General features: G+C 38.1%; 1 protein-coding gene across 1 annotated transcript in view; it reads right to left on the bottom strand.

The window, feature by feature from the left end:
* The window catches only part of LOC131960515 (ankyrin repeat and sterile alpha motif domain-containing protein 1B-like), a 118625-nt gene that overhangs the window by 9748 nt on the left and 86237 nt on the right, over positions 1-22640 (bottom strand). The window contains exon 3 of the mRNA XM_059325751.1: positions 16905-17061. Within this exon, the coding sequence (XP_059181734.1) occupies positions 16905-17061 (157 nt within the window). The remainder of the gene's footprint in view (positions 1-16904; positions 17062-22640) is intronic.

Genomic DNA, 22640 nt, shown 5'->3' with positions numbered 1-22640 from the left:
GTGATTAATAGTTGAAAATATTCTGTTTCATGCTTCAAAATGCAGACATGTTATTGTTGGGTGACTCATTTATAGAAACCCTCCTTCCTTCCTGCTTCTCCTTATCAAATTCTCCACATTTCTCACACCTTTCCTTACTCTCTTCTCTCCCCAGAGGCTGAGCCCTGCTTCCCTCTGCTTCTCCTGCTCTCCATACTTTCATGTACCTCTGAGCAGCGAGCGAGGAAGATACAGAGATACTGAATGTGTGAATAACAGGGACGGAGCCCCTACTCTGCAAAAAAAGAAAAGTTGGGTGAACTCAAAATTTCAAGGCAACAAACTTCGATCAAATTTTAAGTTGGACAATTAAACTAAATATTTTAAGTTTTGTTTTTGAGTTTCCTCAACTCTGAATTCAGATTTTTGTCAACTCAACTGTTAGTTGTACTAACTTATAATTTTACATTGTAATAACTTTTAATCCTTACTTCTGCTAACTTCTGCAATGTGCTGAATTGGCACGATTGTAACGCCGCTATGAAATGTCAGCTAATGTTGCGACCACAATTTAGAGTTAGCATTGATACGCTAATGGCTACTCTTGTAGCTGTAACAAGCAGCGCCGCTAGCATCAGTTAGCCGCTAGCATCAGTTAGCCGCTAGCTTTCACTAATGAATTTCACCGCTTTTTCCGCATTTCCCAACAAAGAAATAAGAGTTATCAGAACTATTGTCCCTTGTTGTGAACCCCAACTTAAAGATATAAGTAACAACAACTCACCAACTTGTTTTTGAGCAGACAACTGGCTTCCTTTGTTGTGCTAACTTACATTATTGCCCTAAATGTCAATAATTTATATTTCCAAGTTTTACCAACTTAAATCACTGTTTAAGGCCAAAAAATACAAGTTGGCTTTTTTGCAGTGTATATCAACACACACACACCAGCAGCATAAATGTGTTGGGAGCTTTCTCTCCTCCTCGGCCAATCAGATCCATGTGTTTTCCCTCTGATGTTACAGTGGAAGCTGCAGAGCGGTGTGATTGCAGGTCCACTGTACTGTAAGCACAATAATCACACACTCGTGCACACTGTAATTCACACTCATCACAGTTTACTGCTGTAATTGTTGGTTGCATTATGTTTAATAAACTCCATTTGCTCTCTTGCTGTGTGGATATTCTATCATATTACTATTTTCCACTGGAGTGACTCAGATCCACCAGGGGACCATTTAACTTTCATCTTATCTAATCTATTGTATATACTGTCTTCATCACAGTGTAATACACTGCTGCCAGGTCCCAAACCACCACACAGGCAGAGCAATCAGTCATCATTGGCCACAGACAGTATTTAGTGAGGAATAGTAATGCAGAGTCTGCAGAATAGGTCATTTATCTCTTAAAGGTTAAAGCACCCGGGAAGATACATTTAAGACCCAACAGGCCATTTATTGTGACCGTGTTACAATTAAAGGTATATCTGGAAGCAGTGACAAAGTATTCTGATATATGAAAATAAGGTCATTGGCATTTTCCACCACAGAGAGCATTATTTCTGAAGACACCTCAGAGTCTATTATTACACTTATAGCCCAAAACCTTCACACATACTGAAGAAAACATAATCTTCGGCAACATAATATGCAACATGGTCAATAATGGCTGTTATTGTTAGATAATATCCTGTACATAACACACAGATCTAGGCCAGTTAAACCCGACACCCAAACGGTTTTTACTAGCCAATCACAAGTAAGTATTTTGCATGTGTATGGTGATTGAATAGTTCGAAATATAGATAAAGAAAAACAACTTTTGTGCTGGTTATTAATAAAAAACTTTACTTCCGCCACACAGTCTACTGATCTGAATTAACCTTAACCCATAAGAAGAGCCAGTAATCCTTAAAAAGGAGTTAGAGATAAAAAAAAAGACAAATAAAAGGGTAAAAAAGAAAGCCAAGGATTCTTGCCTCGCTGGGACTGAACGCCAAGGAGAATAAATAGGTTTTTTTTTTTTGCATGCAGAATAAATGAAGCAAACCATAAATGCTCAACATGTATATGATTTCCACTGGGACGCTGCTGTGACCCGCAATGTGTCTGCAGCCTCAAACGGACAATAAAGCTTTCAGTCCAATCCGCTCGCAGCTTTAGATCAGAAAAAACACAATTCAGACAGTAAGAAGAGCGACAAAGAGATGACCAAAGAGCCAGAGAGACAGGAGGAGGAGATAGAGGAGGAGAGGAGGAGAGAGAGGAGGAGAGGAGGAGAGGAGGAGAGGAGGAGAGAGAGGAGAGAGAGGAGAGAGAGGAGGAGGAGATAGAGGAGGAGAGGAGGAGAGAGAGGAGAGAGAGGAGGAGGAGATAGAGGAGGAGAGGAGGAGAGAGAGGAGAGAGAGGAGGAGGAGATAGAGGAGGAGAGGAGGAGAGAGAGAAGGAGAGGAGGAGAGAGAGGAGAGAGAGGAGGAGGAGATAGAGGAGGAGATAGAGGAGGAGAGGAGGAGAGAGAGGAGGAGGAGATAGAGGAGGAGAGGAGGAGAGAGAGGAGAGAGAGGAGGAGGAGATAGAGGAGGAGAGGAGGAGAGAGAGGAGAGAGAGGAGGAGGAGATAGAGGAGGAGAGGAGGAGAGAGAGGAGAGAGAGGAGGAGGAGATAGAGGAGGAGAGGAGGAGAGAGAGGAGAGAGAGGAGGAGGAGATAGAGGAGGAGAGGAGGAGAGGAGGAGAGGAGGAGAGAGAGGAGTAAACCCCTCCCTGCTCTCCCAGTGGGTGATATATTTCCATTACTCGCTGTGACAGCTTCCTGATATCATCTCTCTCTTGGTGTCTTGTTTCTGATTGGCTCTGAGCTGCAGCATCACTGATGACTCATCAGCAGCATGGAGACATTATTGACACATTATTGACTCGGCCATATAAAAGCATGTCAGAGCTTCTCTCTGAGCAGCATGGAGCCATAATACAGTTTGTGGCCATTGATTAAAAATTGAAAAGTATGCATAATGAAATGTATCTGGTATCTTGTCCGTGTTAGGAGGAGAAATGTGTTCATTTTTTATGTTACATGCTTTATCTGCCTTAACTGAAGGGTAACTGAACAGTAGAATGCTGGCAACCCTGCTGCCAGTATTTTAATTTTACAGTTCCCTTACTGATATCTAGTACTTTAAAAACCACATACTGAATTACAGTAAAAATCCTGCATTTCATTGATTTTTACAGTAGACTAAAACACAGTATAGTGCTGAAGCTAGTTGCAATATTGTTGCAGTATACAATGCAGTCATTTTTTGTAAATAGAGCATATTACTGTCTGAAAGACAATTACTATGAATTAAGCCCTGTCTTCACTGTAACCTCAGTAATTTTAATAAACCATATACTTGAGTTAGTTAAGTTAATGGACAAGAAGAGACTTGGAAAATATCATATTTTTATATAAAATATCATATTATATATATATATATATATATTTACAGCAGTAACTTGCTGTATTATGATTGTTCAGTATATTGCTGTGAAAGCAATGCATTGTGGGAGTTATCATGATTGCTCAGGCATTCCAACGATCAAAATTATTATTTTTTTTTCAGGAATTTACTGTTTTCAGCTTTTTTTGCAGAGATTTTTCTAATTTAGCTTTGTGCATTTAGCATTTGTAATGCAATCTTTTGTGTTTACGGTTTATATATATATATATATATATGATTTCTTTGTGTTTTTTGTAATTTTTGTGTGTTTTTTTGTATTTTTATGATGTACTGCACTTTCAAAATAAGAAAAAGTAATTGTGCACAAAGTTGAGAAATATCATTGTCGTATAAAAATAACTGTTCTTTTTTGGTAAGTCTCATAGTTTCAATTAATGTATTTGTATCTTCCAAATATACTTAAAAGAGATTTTTAAATAAGGTAAAATAAAGGTTTTGAATGCTTAAATATAATCTTTGCAGTTTTTTAATGTGCTAATGTGCCCCTCTGATTAAACACTGGCCCCCACAGTAAAACTGGTCTAGAACCACCACTGACTGTAATTTTACAGTAAAAGGTTTTACAGTGTAGTATTACAGTACATTTACTGATTCCCCGTGGTAAACACAGCCGGTGTGATCTGAGTTCATCTGCATGGGACCAAACAAACGGCTACATTCATGCAAATAAGCGAGTCTTATCAGACGGCCGGGCTGAAATGAACCCAGAGCGAGTGAAGCAGACGTGTTTGTTGAGCGTTAATGCTGATGGAGTGATAACAGGATGAGCTGCGTCTACGTTACAGCTTCTATAATCCTGCAGCTCAGCGCTGCCTGGGGAGAACAGTCAATAAACACAGACACACAAGGTGAAACTGTTTCTCCTTCTCATCGTCTTCTCTTATTAATATGGATGCATTCCTCTATTCCTCTATGTATCCCGTGCATAGACTCGGTAAATAAAAAACAAAGCTTCACATTTGCTATTTTTTCCTGCCTGCATTTGTTATTTCATGTCTCTTATTTTTAAAGTCAAACTGAAATTACAATTCATGTTGTTGGTGTTCTTGTGACCTCATTCAGTCAAAATTGTAATAACCAGAAATAAATTTAAAAGGACAGTTCACCCTAAGATCAAAAATACATATTTTTCCTTGTAAGCCAAATGTATGCTGCCTTTACATACAAAAATAATTACATCTATTTTACCATTTTTGCCTGGTGAAAAGCCTTTGAATGTTTCTATTATCTACTTGTCCCCTTGACTGCTCTGTAAAATATTTAACTCTTGACACTGGCGACATCATGACTACCATCATAGTTCATAATCCTTTAACCCTTTATCAGGCAAAGAACTATATTTGGTAACTTCAGGTTATATTTCAAGAAAAAAGTTGCAAATTTACTAGATTAAAGTGGCAAATCTACAAGAAAAAAGTTGCAGATTTAAGAGATTTAAAGTGGCAAATCTGCACGAAAAAAGTGGGGAAAAAGCAACTTTTCTCTCCCAGATTCACCACTTTAAATCTCATAAATCTGCACATTTTTTCTCGTAGATTTGCCACTTTAATCACGTAAACTTTTTTCTCAAAATGTTATTTTCATATGTTTTTTTTTTACACATTCTGGCTGTATGTAATATCCTCCAATATTCTCTAGGGTTGAAATTTGGAATTTGCAAGTATTTCAATGAGTGTCCTATTAAGGGTTAAATAAACAAAATCAGTTTGACTTTAATAGTAATAATGTATATTTTCCCTCATGACTTATACTATTAAAATGAACATTGCTCCTTTCAGGGGAAAACCTAAAAGATGTTTGAGTAAAATCTTTCAGTGCATCATATTAGAGAATATTGTATAAAACGAGAGGTGGAGAGAGAGAATGAGCAGGAGAAACATGGCTCCTGCTTCCCTCACTTCTCTTTTTAGCCTGAAGCCACAAAGAAGAGATGGAGGAGAAGAAGAAACGAACAGTTATTAGGAGAATGAACACGGAAAGTGAAAGAAGAACCCGAGGCCAAGAGGAGAGAATAAAATAAAAATAAAAAGGAGAGCTTAGAAGATAAGAGAAGGAGGAGATGATGGAGAGGAGGGAACGGCTCTGAGGAGGAGAGGAAGAACAAAGCACTATGATCCATCACTCACACACACACACACACACACACACACACACACATACACACACACATACACATACATACATGTCTTTAATAGTTGTGAGGACCACCACTTCCCCTAGCCCAACACACACATTTCAGGGTTTACCATCTCTGTTAGGACCTTCCCTGAAATTCATACAGATGATTAATTAAGGCCTTTAGAGGCTATCCTAGCATTTTCTTTGTGAGGACTGGAAAAAATGTCCTCACAACTACAAATGTCCTCACAATGTTGGTATTCTGCCAAGGGTTGGTCCTCACAACTATATGAAGACAAACACACACACACACACACACACACACACACACACACACACACACACACACACACAGGGTGGAAGATGCTGATTGAGAAGATACTTTACATTGATGCCGACTCCAATGCAAAGTCAGCATGTGATAATGTGTGTGTGCATATAACCACATGAAGGCTTTTTCAGTTTGGGAGACAATGTGCAAAATAAATCCAGTTATTTCTGTCAGTCTCAGTGTAGCTGAGTCTTCTAATGCTGTTTTATTGAATGATTCTCTACGATAACTTTCTGCCAATGCTGTTCCTGTGTAGGAGGAGAGACATATAGCTGTGAGGCATCATTTTACAGTCAAAGGAGGTTAAAAATGGAGACAGTTTCTTGCTGGTGTTGCTGTATTTGGTGTGGTGTGAGCATAAAACTCAGCGAAACAGGATGTTTACGTGTTACATGCTGCACACTTTTAACATAAGATGAATGTTATCAGTTGCAGCCCAAGAGTCAAAAAAGCAAAGGGAAAAAAGTGATAAATGTGATAAATAAAAAATATATTTAAAAAAAAGAAACAAGTAAAAAATAACACTACCAATATAAATAAAATTAAACCACTACAGGAATGAGACAAAAATAGAAATAAGCTATCTATATACTCTTCATAATTGGATAATTGCAGAGGATCATTGTAATACTAACATGGTGTTTAGCTTTGTCCCAGAGAATAAGAAAAATACACGGTATAGATATAATTACACAGGATACAAGCAGGAAATTGCATGTTCATAAATGAGGCTTGTCCCAGCAGTAAGGCAGACGGAAAGAGAAAAATGTCATTATTTATCATGATGCTTAGATCTCACAGAATCCCTCTGGTGAGGCTTAAGAGTGAGCTCGTATAAATGTGCATCTGTGAAATGAAAGATGATGGGAATGTTTATAAACACCAGACTTGTTAAATCATCTAATTACACTGATCAGCTTTTCTTCTATCTGTCTCTGTATCATTTATCTCGCTGCGAGCTTGTTGAGTGGTTTCATCTAGCCGCTATCATCCGATTTCAACGCTCCTTCTCTATAATAAACACAGGTGAACATGCTAAGCTACACTGTAAAAAATGTTTGTAGAAATTACAGTAAAACACAGTCAAATTGCATCAGGAATGGGGCGTAAAATTTAAAATTGTGTATCACCGTAGTAGACACTTTTAATTACCGTAAATCAAGGAATAGCACAATTTTTACTTTTACTGTCATGAACTGTAGGAAACGCACAATTTTGCTATAAAAATATAACATTTTCATGTAAAGTTAATGGAGATTTGCCATGACGTGTGAATGAATGACACAATTACCTTAAAAATAACGAGAATATTCAGTCTAAATTAGTTTTTGCTGATATTTAAATTTACAGTAGAAAACCCCCCTCACTGTATTTTTTACGGTGAAGTTCTGGCAACCACAGCTGCCGGTAATTTACCGTAAATTTAACAGATTATTTTTTTTACAGTGTACAGAGCTAACATTAGCATTAGCCTCCGCTGTCTGTCACACAAAGACTCCAGCATGGCTTCACATTCTTAAGGCTGCAGGGTTTATTTCTGCCTTAAGCACTGACTTTAGGCTTAGCACCCAAGAATTTTATAAAGCTGTATGATGCAGATTTGAACAATATTCTTGCACTTATGCGCCGCCAGTGTGAGAGCACTGTTATTGTGGTGCTACAGGCATAAATCTGACTGTAAGATTTATGGTGTGTTAGTGTGTTTACGATGCCTAAGCTCCATATTTTCCCTCTGTCTGTCTTCCTGTCTGCTGTAGAGAGCTCGGCCTGCATACATTACTCAGGTTGATATACTGAGTCCCACACACACACACACACATCATCCAGACTTACAGCAACATTACCCCATTCTCAATGATATTACTCTGCCCACGCACACCATTACACGTGTCAGAGGTTGAGTGTGTGTGCATGTGTGTGTGTGCAGCTGAGTTTTATCGGGGGAACTCCGGCGGGTTGCACTGTTTGTCTTCATATCTGCTCTCTGTGAGAGAAACACAACATTTGTGCTCACCTTGGTGACAAATAGCGGCACACGACTGTGGCAAAGGGACGCAGGAGGGAGCGTTAATGAGTTCCAAAGGTCTTGAGAGCAGAAAGGAAAACGGGAGAAATTGAGGGAAGTAGAAGCAGGAGGAGGCGTGGAGGTGGCCGATCCATGCTGCAGCCAGCAGAGATTACTGGAGGTTAGTGGATGTTATTAGTTGGCGGTAAACCAGTTCCAGCCCAGTGTTTACTGCCTAATTGGTCCCAGTAGTTCTCATTCACAGCTGTTTTTGTTTATTGGGAGAGCACGTGTGTGTGTGTGTGTGTGTGTGTGTGTGTGTATGGAGAAGATGATTATAACGTACTGCGTGTGCATGTTTATGTGTGTGTTTGTATGTGTGAGACAGTGATAGATGTGAGAGATTGTTGTTTACTCCGAGGTTTGCTCTCTGATACTGTCTGAGGGCTGAGGTTGTTGGTTGTAATCTCTTTCTCCCACTCAGATTGACTCATGAACTGATGCTTCACTTTAGGTCTGCACCTCAGGACGACAATTAAAAACTGTTTCCTGGGTTTGAAAAAAAAAAAACCTGTGTAAAATCAATTTAAATCTAATTTTAGCCTGAGGTATAAGATGTGCAAAGATTGGCTTGTTTGCTTTAGTTATCGTGTTTTTGCAGAGGAGAGCAAATACAGTTGGACTCAGTAATAACCCAAATAAAAAGGGAGCTTGCCCCTTGACCTGTTTTTGCAGACAGCTGGTCATAGATCATCATTAGTGAGGAGATTTTCCCCGTATATGGGTCAACAGATATATAAATGTGGCTCTGTAACACACTTGTTTTTCACAAATTAGAGTTTCTGCTTTTGATGAATGTGGGAGATGATTTGTGCAAGTTAAAATTTAGAAAAAGCTAAAAAGAAATCAAGCAAGAAATAAAATGGGTGTCTGGCCAAACAGTAACACTGTTAAACACAGAATATCTAATATCTCATCCCTTTACAGGATCCCAGAGTCCCACAGCATCTGTTACCTGTGTTGAACTGAAAATAATGAGAGTGATGGGAGTAGCTGAGCCTTTATCTTGTGTGTGTTACAATCTTTTAATCATTCTGCATCCCCCAAAAACAGTCTGGACTTAAGAGAAGTAAATGGAGTGAGTAAAGTGCACAAGGCTAACAAGGCTAACCGTGTTAAAAGGCTTTATTACCACCCCGGGCCGAGGCCAGAGGTATTTACTGAGGAGAGTAATAATAACATCCCAAATGATTATTTGTACACTGAGATTTTCACAATTCTTCCCCGGCCTTCATCTGACCACTTCAGCGTTTCAGAAGATGATAAACAAGCTGCTGAGTGGCGCAGCAGCCAGTAAATGTTGGTCAGCGGTCCCACCTGTCTCGTCTGACTAAAGTGTCCCTCATACTCCACTTCTTTACAAGGACCTTGTTTTGAAAAACTCATCTTGGTTCAAGGATGCTCCCAACTGAAAAGCATCACATTCAAAAGCTCTGCACTGGCAAAAAAAAAAAAAATCAAGATGACAACAAATAGCAAACATACTGCAGATGAAAACAATTACGTGAATGTGGTTTAAAACAGGTTCCTGTTCTGACTGGATCCTGTAAACACCCTCATGTCCTATATTTATGCAGTTGCATAACACAGAATGCTGCAAAAAAATAAAGAAGACTGAATGTTTAAAGAGACGGATTACCCAACACAAACAAGTTTCATTTTGATTTGAAATTACTTTTGGTGAAATGCTAATTTCAGGGGGTTCTGTGTAAGAAGCTGTGTTGTCCCGTGATGTCTGAACGGGTCGGGCCCCTCGCTCTTCGGCCCCTCGCTCTTCGGCCCCTCGGGTTTTGAACCAGCCACTCTTTAACTAACAGCATCCAGGCAAAGCATGCTGACTGACTAATGATGACACATTGTGCCTTTAGGCTCTTGCCCAAAGCAAGGGCCTGTGTTTGTGTGTGTGTGTGTCTGTGTGTCTGTGTGTGTGTGTGTGTGTGTGTGTGTGTGTGTGTGTGTGTCTGTGTGTGTCTGTGTCTGTGTGTGTGTGTCTGTGTGTGTCTGTGTGTGTGTGTGTGTGTGTGTGTGTGTGTGTGTGTGTGTCTGTGTCTGTGTGTGTGTGTGTGTGTGTGTGTGTGTGTGTGTGTGTGTGTCTGTGTGTGTGTGTCTGTGTGTGTGTCTGTGTGTGTCTATGTGTGTGTCTGTGTGTGTCTGTGTCTGTGTGTGTGTGTGTGTGTGTGTGTGTGTGTGTGTCTGTGTGTGTCTGTGTCTGTGTCTGTGTCTGTGTGTCTGTGTGTCTGTGTGTGTCTGTGTGTGTGTCTATGTGTGTGTCTGTGTGTGTGTGTCTGTGTGTGTGTCTATGTGTGTGTGTGTGGGAACCAGCCCACCACCTCTGGTCTTTCTCCGTGCGGGGCCTCTGAACGAGTCAATATAAGGGTTATACTGTGTGTGTATGTGTGTGTGTGTGTGTGTGTGTGTGTGTGTGTGTGTGTGTGTGTGTGTGTGGGTGACTGACTAGGTCAAGTATGTCCCCTGTGCTGCAGATATAGAGAAAGAATGTTTCCTTTCCCATAAACAGCAGGACGGGCGGTTATTCTACTCCTTTCTCTCCTCTTTTCTTGTTTTTTCAACCGGCTCTGTGTCGTCCCAGAGGAGATCAGATCATAATATCACTGATAATAATAATAATAAGAGAGATTAGAAGGATGTTGAATGTTGCACCATCTGTGCTTATAACCTGGTGTGCGCATGTGTGGACACATGCATGCATGAAATACTTCCTGCAGGCTTCTCTCCAGGTGCAGCAATGCATTGTGGGAGCCCAGAGGCTGTGTGAACTAAGGCAAAGGTAAAAGGTCATGAGGTTGCACGCCTGCATGTCTTTATGTGTGTGTTCACCTTATAGTCCTGGTAATCCCTCTAACATGCTGTTACCACTCACCTAAATGAAACCACATGTTTCCTGCCGGCCAACATGTGAGAACACGCTACGAGGAGAACCGCCCTGGGAAAAGTCCTGATCAAACATGGCCGCCGCCATGCCCGCTGCTGCCAAAACACACAGTCACACTGAGCCATAGGATGTTTTCTTATGAGTCATGTGTTTAAAGAGATGTTATGTCATATGTTTTCCACGGCCTGGCACTCTGTCGGCAGCGGGCTTCATAATTAAAGTTCAGTAAAAGTAAACTGATTAATCTGACTGTGAATCAAAACAAACCGCAGCGCTGAGTGATGGGAACAGGTTGAGTGTGAGCGAGTTAATCAAGGTGTTGTGTGACGACACGGAAACACATTTGCATGGTTTTCCTCTTGGTGCAGAACATGGAAATATAGTTCCTCTTTCAGTTGCACGCCCTACTGGGAGATTTCAGCTACACTGTAAAAAAAAATCACTTTAATTTACGGTAAAATACCGGCAACTGTGGTTGCCAGAACTTCACTATAAAAAAATACAGTGAGTGGGTTTTCAACTGTAAATTTAAATGTAAATATTAGCAAAAACTTTAATTTAGACTGAAAAGTACCTTAATTTTTAGGGACTTTGTGACATTATGGTATTTCTCTTTTCATTTTACATGAAAAAAATGGCACTATTCCTTAAATTAACGGTAATTAAAACCGTCTACTACGGTGATATTCAGTTTTTATTTTTACGCCGTATTTCTGATGTAATTTGACAGTGTTTTACTGTATTTTCTACAAAAGTTTTTTACAGTGTACAGAGGAGTGATAGCAGAGCTGCAAGGGGTTTTGTGTCTTGCTCAAGGGCACTGCAGCAGTTTGAATCCTTTTCAAGAGGAAGCCGGGTCATTCAGTCTCTTCTCTTTCAGTCCCAAAGATGTCTGATGTGGGACTAAAAGCAGTTCAGTTAATAGAAGCTAAGAGAAGCTGAATTCTCTTTCTTTGTGTCTTCTTATTATGAATAAAGATCAAATCACTTGTGATGTGGAGTTAGTCCAAGGCGGCCGCTACAAAAGAGTGAATTTCTGAAAAGACAGTTCTTCAAACATCATATTTTACCTTTGAAATTAAGTTTTAACAGTGAATGCATCGTGGATAGAAATGCAGATGTACTAAAGTCCCTTTGATGTGTAACTGTAACTCTGCCAAAGGTCATAATTTAATCTTGAACTTAATGCTAAATGGACTTTATACTGTAGAGCACTTTACACGACTCATTCAGCCATTCACACACATTCATGCTGGTGGCAGAGGCTACCAGACATGGAGCCACCTGCCACCATTTAGTTGCAGTTTCTGATCAAAATGTATAAAAATGCAGCCAGCCGGAGTGATCAATCAAAGCCTTTAGTTACGTGCAACACAGAGAGAGTTCTCAGCAATCTCTCCCGACAAAGTCAACTTTTCTTCCTTATATACAGAGTTTCAGTCTAACATGATCAAAGAACAGGAGGAAGTTACATGATGAAGTGATTTAGACTTTTTTAAGTGAGCTAGCATACAGGATTCATTGCAAAGTAGTGAGAGAAACTTCAAAGAAACAATAGAAACGTGGATTGGGAACCAGTTTAGATACTACCAGTAAGGCTTGTCTGCCCATTTGTCCATGAGACATGATTTTAATTCACTGTGCTCTTAATGTTTATTGTTTAAATATCAAGAATCTTATACTATTTTTCCACAACCATCAGGAATTCATTTGAATCATACACAGTTGAACGCAGCATCGGGAGCAATTTTGGGTTCAGTATCTTGCCAAACTTCAACATTAGACTGCCATGGTCACAGATTGACCTCTGACCTTCTGATCAGTGAGCCTCCTGGACTACTGTAATCAACCTCAGGTCTAACAAATGAAGCCAATACAGAGCAAACACAATGACATATTTTCTGTAGGCTAACCCGGACGTTAGCATCACCATGGGGTCTGTTGACGTGGATCATTGCTGAAAATACAAACATATGTTTCTGATGCTTTCGCATCTTGTTTAACAGGGTAATCTTCACAAACGAACACCACTTTAATGAGGTTTGAAGTGTTAATTTGCTAACGTTATGCTATAGCTAACTACATCATGGTGGCATGACATGAACGACACTCCCCGACAAGATAACCACCCTTTTTGACAAGCTAGTGAAACTGTAGCTAAATAAATGATTTATTAACATAATCTACAATCTACAAGAGTTTGTAAGAGCACTGAAAAACACGACTAGATACTCTGAGGTGGACTACTGAGAGAGTTCCTGTTCGTGTCTAACATCATGACATTTAACCCTTTATCAGGCAAAGAACTATATTTGGTAACTTCAGGTAATATTTTGAGAAAAGTACAAGTACAAATTTACTAGATTAAAGTGACAAATCTACAAGAAAAAAAGTCACAGATTTAAGAGATTTAAAGTGGAAAATCTGCACGAAAACAGTTGCAGATTTATGAGAAAAAAAGTGGGAAAAAAGCAACTTTTTTCTCCCAGATTCACCACTTTAAATCTCAAATCTGGGCATTTTTTTCTCGTAGATTTGTCACTTTAATCTCGTAAACTTTTTTTCTCAAAATATTATTTTCGTATGTTTTTTTTTTTTTTTTTACACATTCTGGCAGTATGTAATATCCTCCAATATTCTCTAGGGTTGAAATTTGAAATTTGCAAGTATTTCAATGAGTTTTTTTAAAGGTTAATGTCCCTGACAACCACTGTAGTCTTATCTGGTAGCAACCGCCTTTTTAAGGACACGTAAAAACTTCAAAATTCACAAGTGGGAGTATTTACTGACATATTTCATGTTGTACAACAAACACGAACATCTCAGACCTTATTTCAGGCACCAACCCATTCAAAATCCTCACTGAGTTTGAGAGGATAAAACCCTTGGTGTGCAATAATGCAAACTTACTTCCAACTTTAAGAACTAATTCCTGTGGTGCCCTTTACAGAACTACCTGCATTCTTCCTAATGGTCAGCAGGGGGCGACTGCCACAGGTTGAAAAAAGAAGTCAAGAAGTCTTTGAGAAATGACCGACTTCTATCTGGATTCTTTTTGTTTTACCTCATTAAACATTTTCCTAATGAGTCTATGGTATCAATAAAAATAACGTATAGCAGCAGCCCTAGTTAGCAGTTCCTCCCGAGTACTTGTGAGTTATAAAAATACAAATTAAAACTAAGTTATAATCACAAAATTGGCCCCAACAGAACATTGGTAGTCGTCATTACAGAATAGTAAAGTTATCATGAATTATGTCCACACAATTAAAAACAGAGATGCTCAGCCAAGTATTTGATGGATTATTTAATAATTTTCTGTGTTCATGAATCAAAATTATATTACCTTCTGCTGCCCTGTGCACCACAGAAACACTGTGTGTGTGTGTGTGTGTGTGTGTGTGTGTGTGTGTGTGTTTGTCTTCATATAGTTGTGAGGACCAACCCATGGCAGAATACCAACATTGTGAGGACATTTGTAGTTGTGAGGACATTTTTTCCAGTCCTCACAAAGAAAATGCTAGGATAGCCTCTAAAGGCCTTAATTAATCATCTGTATGAATTTCAGGGACGGTCCTAACAGAGATGGTAAATCCTGAAATGTGTGTGTTGGGCTAGGGGAAGTGGTGGTCCTCACAACTATTAAAGACATGTATGTGTGTGTGTGTGTGTGTGTGTGTGTGTGTGTGTGTGTGTGTGTGTCCATGTTGCATGCACAGCAGCAGCTCAGCAGCTCACTCAGCTCTACAAATCATTGACGGGAGTAAAAAAAAAAAGAAAATTACCCATGTTCACTTGCTGACAAACCTCTTCATTTCAGGGGCAAGAGGACGCCATTTATCACGGCAAACAATTAGGCTCTAACAACCCTCAGAGGGAAACGATTTGGCTAATGGTGACAGAGGAAAATGTGCTTATTATGCAGAGTAAATAACGCTCCAATAACCTGGGGGGTCCATTACTACTCGCCACCACAAGTAGGAATATTAAAAAAGACACCAGCGCTTCCTGTGTGCATCATGCTCAACTTAAAAATGACAGCGAGCCGTGACATCATCCAAATGCTGCAAGCAGAGATGGACGGGGGGAAGAAGTGAGGGAGGAGGAGGAGAAGGTCATTTCTGCTGATGAGGACTGACAGCAGTGGTAGGCTGAATGCTCCCAGAGCTGGAAGGCTCACCCGGCTGTCAGACGGAGATCACTGGGAACAGTAAAGTCCCGGCTCTGTTGGACAGCAGCCATAACGAGGACCTGTGGCAGCGCTGGTTTAAACGCCCCCAGAAACACAAGTGAAGTACTCAGCTTTAATCCAGCTGATGAGACCTCTCTGGAAGCAGTCAGAGCACACATGAAAAGTGTCTCTTTCAGCCACAATTGACCATTTAATATTTAAGTGGAGGCTCCAAGATGAAGCTTGGATCTATTTCTTTTCTAGGAGGTAGCAACGCACAGCTAACAGAAGCTTCTCTGAGCTGCAGAAACCCAGACATGAAGTTTTAATGATGCTCCTCTGAGTGCAGTGAATTCACTTTGCTCTCCCAGAGATGTGTCAGGGGTCAGGGCCAGAGGCGTTAGAGCTGATTCAGAGCACAGCTGACCCGAGTAGACACTAATAAAGAGAGAACACCAACAAGAGCTGCAGCAGCATGATGTACTATCAATGAACAAGCTGCTGCAGTCCATAAGAGCAACAATATAGCTTAGTCATAATGCTCTCAGTCATAGAGATAAATGGTTATATGCTTCACAGACTCATTTATATTAAATATTTGAAGACATTTTTACATCTCCTGTAGTGACTATTAAACATTCTATAGTCAACTGGACTGAAAGTAGGCAAAACAAAATACTTTTCTAATAATTTAATAACCTTAATTCAAATTTAATAAAGTAATTGTTGCATTCGGGCTTTGCAGTTCTAATAAAGTCTAGAGTTCATAAGATGATTCCCAGAGATGGCGCTAAAAGATTAAGGGTCCTATTTACCAACAAAACCTGGTCTAAAGTCAATGGTGCAGTATTTTCTTACTATAATTAGTATTAAAGACAGCACAGGGTTCACAACATGCATTAATTCTGCTTGCAGCTTGCTGAAAGGTTTACTGCAGCATGGAAACATTTACAATGACTGAAAGAATGTTCTCTAATCATTGAGCCACTCAGACATGAATATAATGCATAATTTAAAAAGCATCATAGCCTACAGGGAGTATTAAAGTGCGAGTGAAACATACATGTGGCTGCAGATCTGAAAATAATTCATTCGGATGGTTTATATGCGTACTTGTAGTATCAGAGTCAGAGATGATCTGCACGTTCCTATTAACCCTTTATCAGGCACTCATTGAAATACTTGGAAATCCACAATTTCAACCCTAAAGTGTCATTGCAGGACACTACAATACAATAGAAAATCAAGATCAATGAAGTGACCATATATGGTTCCTCGCCTGTCTTGGGTAAAACATTTTTTAAAAGGTGTATGCATAAAAATATAGGAAAGTCACATATGAACTTAAAGGAACATTGATTTTTATGTTGTTAAATGTTTTATGGAACATTTATAACACATGTATATATTTATATATTTGTTATTTATGTAGATATATAACAATATAACATATATAATATGATATATAATAGCAGGAGGTGTAAAAAAGCCGTACTTCGGGCATCCGGTGAAAGAGGGAAATTAGAAACGCTCATGGCCGCTGCTGATTGGTCCGATGGTGTGATGTCACTATCTGTGACATAGCTTAATATTAGCTGATTGGCTGAGAGAAGTCACGTGGTTCCGGATAACGGGTTAAAAACAGGGAAGACCAGCAGTGCTCCTCCTCCTCATTTAAGGGGATTATTGGTGCATTTGGTCGTATGAAGTCTAACTGAGTTTTTAAAGTGAATGAGAGAGGATATTCTGATTGGTTAAATTCATGTTACACCCATGAATTATTAAGAGACTAAATGCAACTCCTGATGATGATGATGATGATGATGATGATGTGATGACAGTGTTTACCTGTTGGTTGACGCGGCAGTGTGAAGGCCCGTGGTGGATGAGGATGCGTACGATGTCGACGTCTCCCCGCCAGGCGGCGAGGTGCAGCGGGAAGCAACCTTTGCTGTCAGCAATGTTTGTGGACGCCTCAAACTGGAGCAGCTTCAGCACCACTTCCCTTCAGAGAGACAACACAAAGGTCAATATATAACAGATCGAAGCAGGGAGGCATCAGACACAGCTGGGTGGTGAGATTGTAAATCCATATCCTGGAATACTGTCACATTTCCCTTCAGAACACCAAACATGATTCAATCTTTCTGCATAAATAATTCATTTTCATTTTTGGAGCATACTGTACAATGCAACCCTTCAATACACTGCACAACTATTCTTTTTAATGAATATTACATACTCTTAGGGTTGGGTTAGGGTTAGTTAGGTTACTGTTACATACTCTGGGAACTTTCAAAGTTGGAATTTAAACATAGTTGGGAAAATATATTTTAGCATAGCACTTGAATATCTGCTATTCCTCAATCACATGCACATAGTACACTGCAAAAAAAGCCAACTTGTATTTTTTGGCCTAAAACAGTGATTTAAGTTGGTAAAACTTGGAAATATAAATTATTGACATTTAGGGCAATAATGTAAGTTAGCACAACAAAGGAAGCCAGTTGTCTGCTCAAAAACAAGTTGGTGAGTTGTTGTTACTTATATCTTTAAGTTGGGGTTCACAACAAGGGACAATAGTTCTGATAACTCTTATTTCTTTGTTATGGAATGAGGTGAAATTCGGTCATTAATGAAAGCTAGCGGCTAACTGATGCTAGCGGCTAACTAATGCTAGCGGCTAACTGATGCTAGCGGCGCTGCTTGTTACAGCTACAAGAGTAGCCATTAGCGTATCAATGCTAACTCAAAAAAATTATTACAATGTATAATTATAAGTTAGTACAACTTACAGTTGACTTGACAGAAATCTGAATTCAGAGTTGAGCAAACTCAAAAACAAAACTTAAAATATTTAGTTTAACTGTCCAACTTTGCAGTGTACATGCTGCAGGGCAACTGAAGCCACTTAACCTACATGTGCTGTTCATTTCTCCATCAGGGTCCAACTTAATATTTACATGTTGAATGGGACTTTTTTCATTTAATATTTTGAATGGGACTTTTTTTGTAATTTTTGAATGGATGGGTTCGGAAGGATGAGTAACATTTAACTCAACATTCATGTTTTTCTTGTTCAATGAAATAATTAAATGTTGATAAAGTTCTACTTGCATATAATTTGTTGAAATGTTGTTGTTTTTTTATTTTTGAATATTTCCAAAATTCCCCAGCTTAACTTCCCACCTAAAGTCTGGAAATGTACAGGAAATGTTCCCTCCCTTTGCAGCCTTCATACACTAAAGAAGAAGAACCTTGACCATGTTAAAATCATTATGAAAATGCTTGTGAGCTGCATTTTCTCTTGCCATGCATTCATGTTCTGCAACCTTGGTTTTGCTTTTTTCTCTTGTACAGAATTCTCTTTTTTTCCTGAACAGTTTGAATGTTTCACTGCTGCTGCTGCTACAGTGATTCTATATATTTTAAAGCTTCACCTGTGTCTCATTACACTTTACCTGTCTTTAGGTTTCACATTTTCTTAAGGTCAAAATAAGCTTGAATGACCAGCACAGGATCTTTTTCTGTCCCGTGCAGTGGCGGTTCTAGACCAATTTTACTGTGGGGGCCAAGGAGGGGCCAGTGTTTAATCAGAGGGATGATATTTAAGCATTCCAAATCTTTGAAAAAAAACCCACAGAAGACATAAAATGACCAAAAAAGACACAAAGTGACCAAAAAAAGACACAAAATAACTAAAAATGACACAACAGACACAAAATTACCAAAAAAGACACAAAATGAGAAGACAGAATAACCACAAAAAAACCCCACAGAAGACATAAAAATGACAAAAAAGACACAAAATGACAAAGAAAGACAAAATAACTAAAAAAGACACAAAAACAGACACAAAATTACAAAAAGACACAAAAAAGACACAAATGACCAAAAAGACACAAAATGACAAAAAAAAAGACAAAATAACTAAAAAAAGACACAACAACAGACAAAAAAATTACCAAAAAAAAGACACAAATGACCAAAAAAGACACAAAATTACTTACAAAGACACGTAAAGACATGAAAAGCATTAAAAAATGGACAAAATAGCCCCATATGAGACTCCAAAGAGTTAAACTATGATACAATGTAACATTCTGGGCTCCTTTTGTGTACAATGAGATATTGTTTGAACAAAAAAAAGGTTAGAATTGTTCCATTGTTCATCGTTATAAATTGATAATTTTATTATTAATTTGTGTAGAACCACCACTGGTCCCGTGTGTTATTATTTAAGTCATCACAGCTCTGCCTGAGATAGGCGCTGCATTAAAATTGAGACTTTCGGTTGATGAAGTTTTGCATATTTTATCTCCAGCAGTTTTACGTTAACCCCTTCTTCGTATTACAAAGACAAACACTTCCACGTTTCCCTCTGGTATTAAAGGATTATCTATGACAAATACAGATCGAGCGACTAATCATAGCAATGGATATCCAGTTATAGCTGCTCAGTAGGAATGTCAGAGAGACTGTTTCATATTATATTATATTAAGGAAGTCTCAGCTGAAGTTGTCAGCTCTCTCTGAGGAGGAAAGGTGAAGAGCTTCATTTGCATTTGAAATGTCAGGAGGAGCAACAGTGGAGAGAGAAGGGCAGAACCTCTCCCAGGAGCAGAGAGGCTTAATGAACTGCTTTCTTAATTCATTATTTATTATACTGAACTGCTTTGTTAATTCTTTATTTATTATATTTTTATAGAATTCACTGAGCTTTAAGTGGCAGTTGTAGAGCAAAATCACACTGGGAGGATCTCAGGGTCAAATATGAGAATATTCATCGTCTTACTGATTGGACTGAGTCTGCTGCAAGGTTATAATAGTTTTGGATTTTTCATTAGTTTTAGTTTTAATTTCGTTGTGAATTTTTGTTTTCAAATTCAGTTAGTTTTAGTTAGTTTTTAGAGTGAGTTTTCTAGTTTTAGTTTAGTTTTTATTTTTTGAAAATGCTTAGTTTTAGTTTAGTTTTTATTAGTTTTAGTGTTAGTTTTAGTTTTTTGTAATGGGTATGTGCCTTCATTTCCTTTGGTTTATCATCTCAGCCTCAATAAGGTTATTAACTCTTACAGTTCTGGGTGTTTTGTATTTTGGTTCTAGTGTAAACATCCCAGTCTCAGTAAACATATTCACCATGTGTTCCTGCATGCTGAAATAGAAACACTGAATTATGTATGAAAAAAGCTAATAAAGACGAAAACTAAGGACATTTTCACCATAATTTTAGTTAGTTTTGTAACCACACAATACAGTTTCAGTTAGTTATCGTTTTTTAAAAAACTCTTGATTTTATTTTTATTTCAGTTAAATGTTTTTTCAATTTTAGTTTTCGTTATTTTGTTGTTATTTTGTTTTCGTTAACTATAATAACCTTGGTCTGCTGACATCACAAAAAGATTTAAATGATCTTAAAAAACAAGTGAAACCCAGCCTGAATAACAAATGTCAGTTGCCAAGTTTTTCTTCTGTCTGTGTCTTAATTGCCAGTTCTCTTTTCACTTTCCCACCTAAACATTAAATCATTCCTCTGGAGCTTTTTTTGTTGGCGGCCTAATTTTCACTGTGAGGCAGCAGTTCTCTTTCTCTCCCTCCTCTCCTCTCCAGTTGATCTGAAAGAGGAAATCCACATAATTGCCCCCAAAACACAGCACTAATCCTTCAGTTCCACCAGGCTGGGATAGTGGTCAGGCTGCAGCTAATCCTCACTGTGGAACGGATTTCTCTCAGCAGGTGAAGAAAGGAAGCTGCTGGAGCGCTGTGCAGACGCAGACGCGCCGTTAAACTTTAAACAAATATTGGGTAACACTTTACAATAACCATCATTTATAAATGGTAAACAGATTGTTTATTAATGTTTATTCACCATTTATAAACCGTATATAGGCCATTTAGAATGGTCAATACATATTTTTATCACTGTCTAACCCAGCTATTCTCAACCTTGGGGTCGGGACCCCAATTGGGGTCGCGAGATGATTTCTGGGGGTCGCCAAATCATTTAGGAAGTCAGCTCTGTCTCCACTGTGTTAAAGTGTTTTTGGTCACTTAATGTCTTTTTGGGTCATTTTCTGTCTTTTTTTGATCATTTTGTGTTTTGTTTTTTATCATTTTGTGGACAATTTGTGTCTTTTTTGGTCATTTTCTGTCTTTTCTGGTCATTTTTTGTCTTTTCTGGTCATTTTCTGTCTTTTTTTGATCATTTTGTGTTTTTTTTTATCATTTTGTGGACAATTTGTGTCTTTTTTGGTCATTTTCTGTCTTTTCTGGTCATTTTTTGTCTTTTCTGGTCATTTTCTGTCTTTTTTTGATCATTTTGTGTTTTTTTTTTATCATTTTGTGGACAATTTGTGTCATTTTTGGTCATTTTCTGGTCATTTTTTGTCTTTTCTGGTCATTTTCTGTCTTTTTTGGTAATTTTCATTTTTTCATTTCCTTTTTGGGTGATCTGAACTTCGCGTGTGAGATTGTGATCAGTGAGTGGGGGTCGCGGACAACTTGCATGTTAAATTGGGGGTCACGACTCAAAAAGGTTGAGAACTACTGGTCTAGCTAACTAAATAATTTATAAATCGCTAATAGATGGTATATTAATGTAAGTTTATAGTTACTTTACCATTAACGAACGATTAAATTAAAATTAATAGTTTATTAATAGTTTTAGTTGCACTCATTTTAACATTTTTAACACCATATTAAGTATGTGAATGATTTTGAAATGATTCATATACCTTTAAGAAATTGGTTGAAAACATTTAAAGATTAAATATGTATAGCACTTTCTAAATTTTTAATAATTGGTCTATAAACCATCTATAAGCATCCCTTAGTTGGTTATTGTAAAGTGTTACCAAATATTGTGTTAGGAATTTTATATTTTTGACTTTTACTGACAACTGATTTTGTTGCCTGAGAGTTTCATGAAGCTAAAACAATGGCAGACTGTCTAATGTTGTGATAAGAAAGACTTTGGAGTGCATGTAACTTAATTTAAAAGTCTGATAAAACCTTTTGAAAACTCATAAGATGCACTGAGTATTTTAATAAAGAATGGAACTTTTGTTTTATAAAAAAGAGCATAAATACTCTCAAATGAACACCAACAACCATACATGACAGCACATAATATAACATCATTAAAAAATCATTAAACGCATCACTTGGGAACTCAATAAAGGGCAAAAATCAGACCATGTAATTAGAGCCGTTTCATGATTGTACACAATCATTTATTTATGCCTGTAGAATTATAATTTTTAACTTCAAACTCTCAGTAAAGCAGCTATATATATATAATAGCTTTTTTTTTTCAATAACAACATATAAAACTAGATTTATAAACAAGACTTGTGTCTACTGTTTAAAGTTTAAATGGAGTCTCTAGCTGAAATTATGCCGGAGAAGTAGACGTTTAAAAATCTCCAATTATTGTTCTTTTTCGCTAATTTTTTGTCGGCCGTCCCATTCATTTCAATGCAAAATTTTGGGCAGTTTTTCGCAACTTACGTCGCGAAAAATTCGTATTCTGTAGATAAAAGTAATAGCACACTGATCCCGATCAAACCGCACGTTTTGATATATAAT

This window comes from Centropristis striata, chromosome 22, assembly GCF_030273125.1.
Source record: "Centropristis striata isolate RG_2023a ecotype Rhode Island chromosome 22, C.striata_1.0, whole genome shotgun sequence".
Classification (NCBI taxonomy): domain Eukaryota; kingdom Metazoa; phylum Chordata; class Actinopteri; order Perciformes; family Serranidae; genus Centropristis; species Centropristis striata.
Note: the sequence above shows the minus strand (reverse complement) of the source record. Positions and strands in the feature narration are given on the sequence as shown.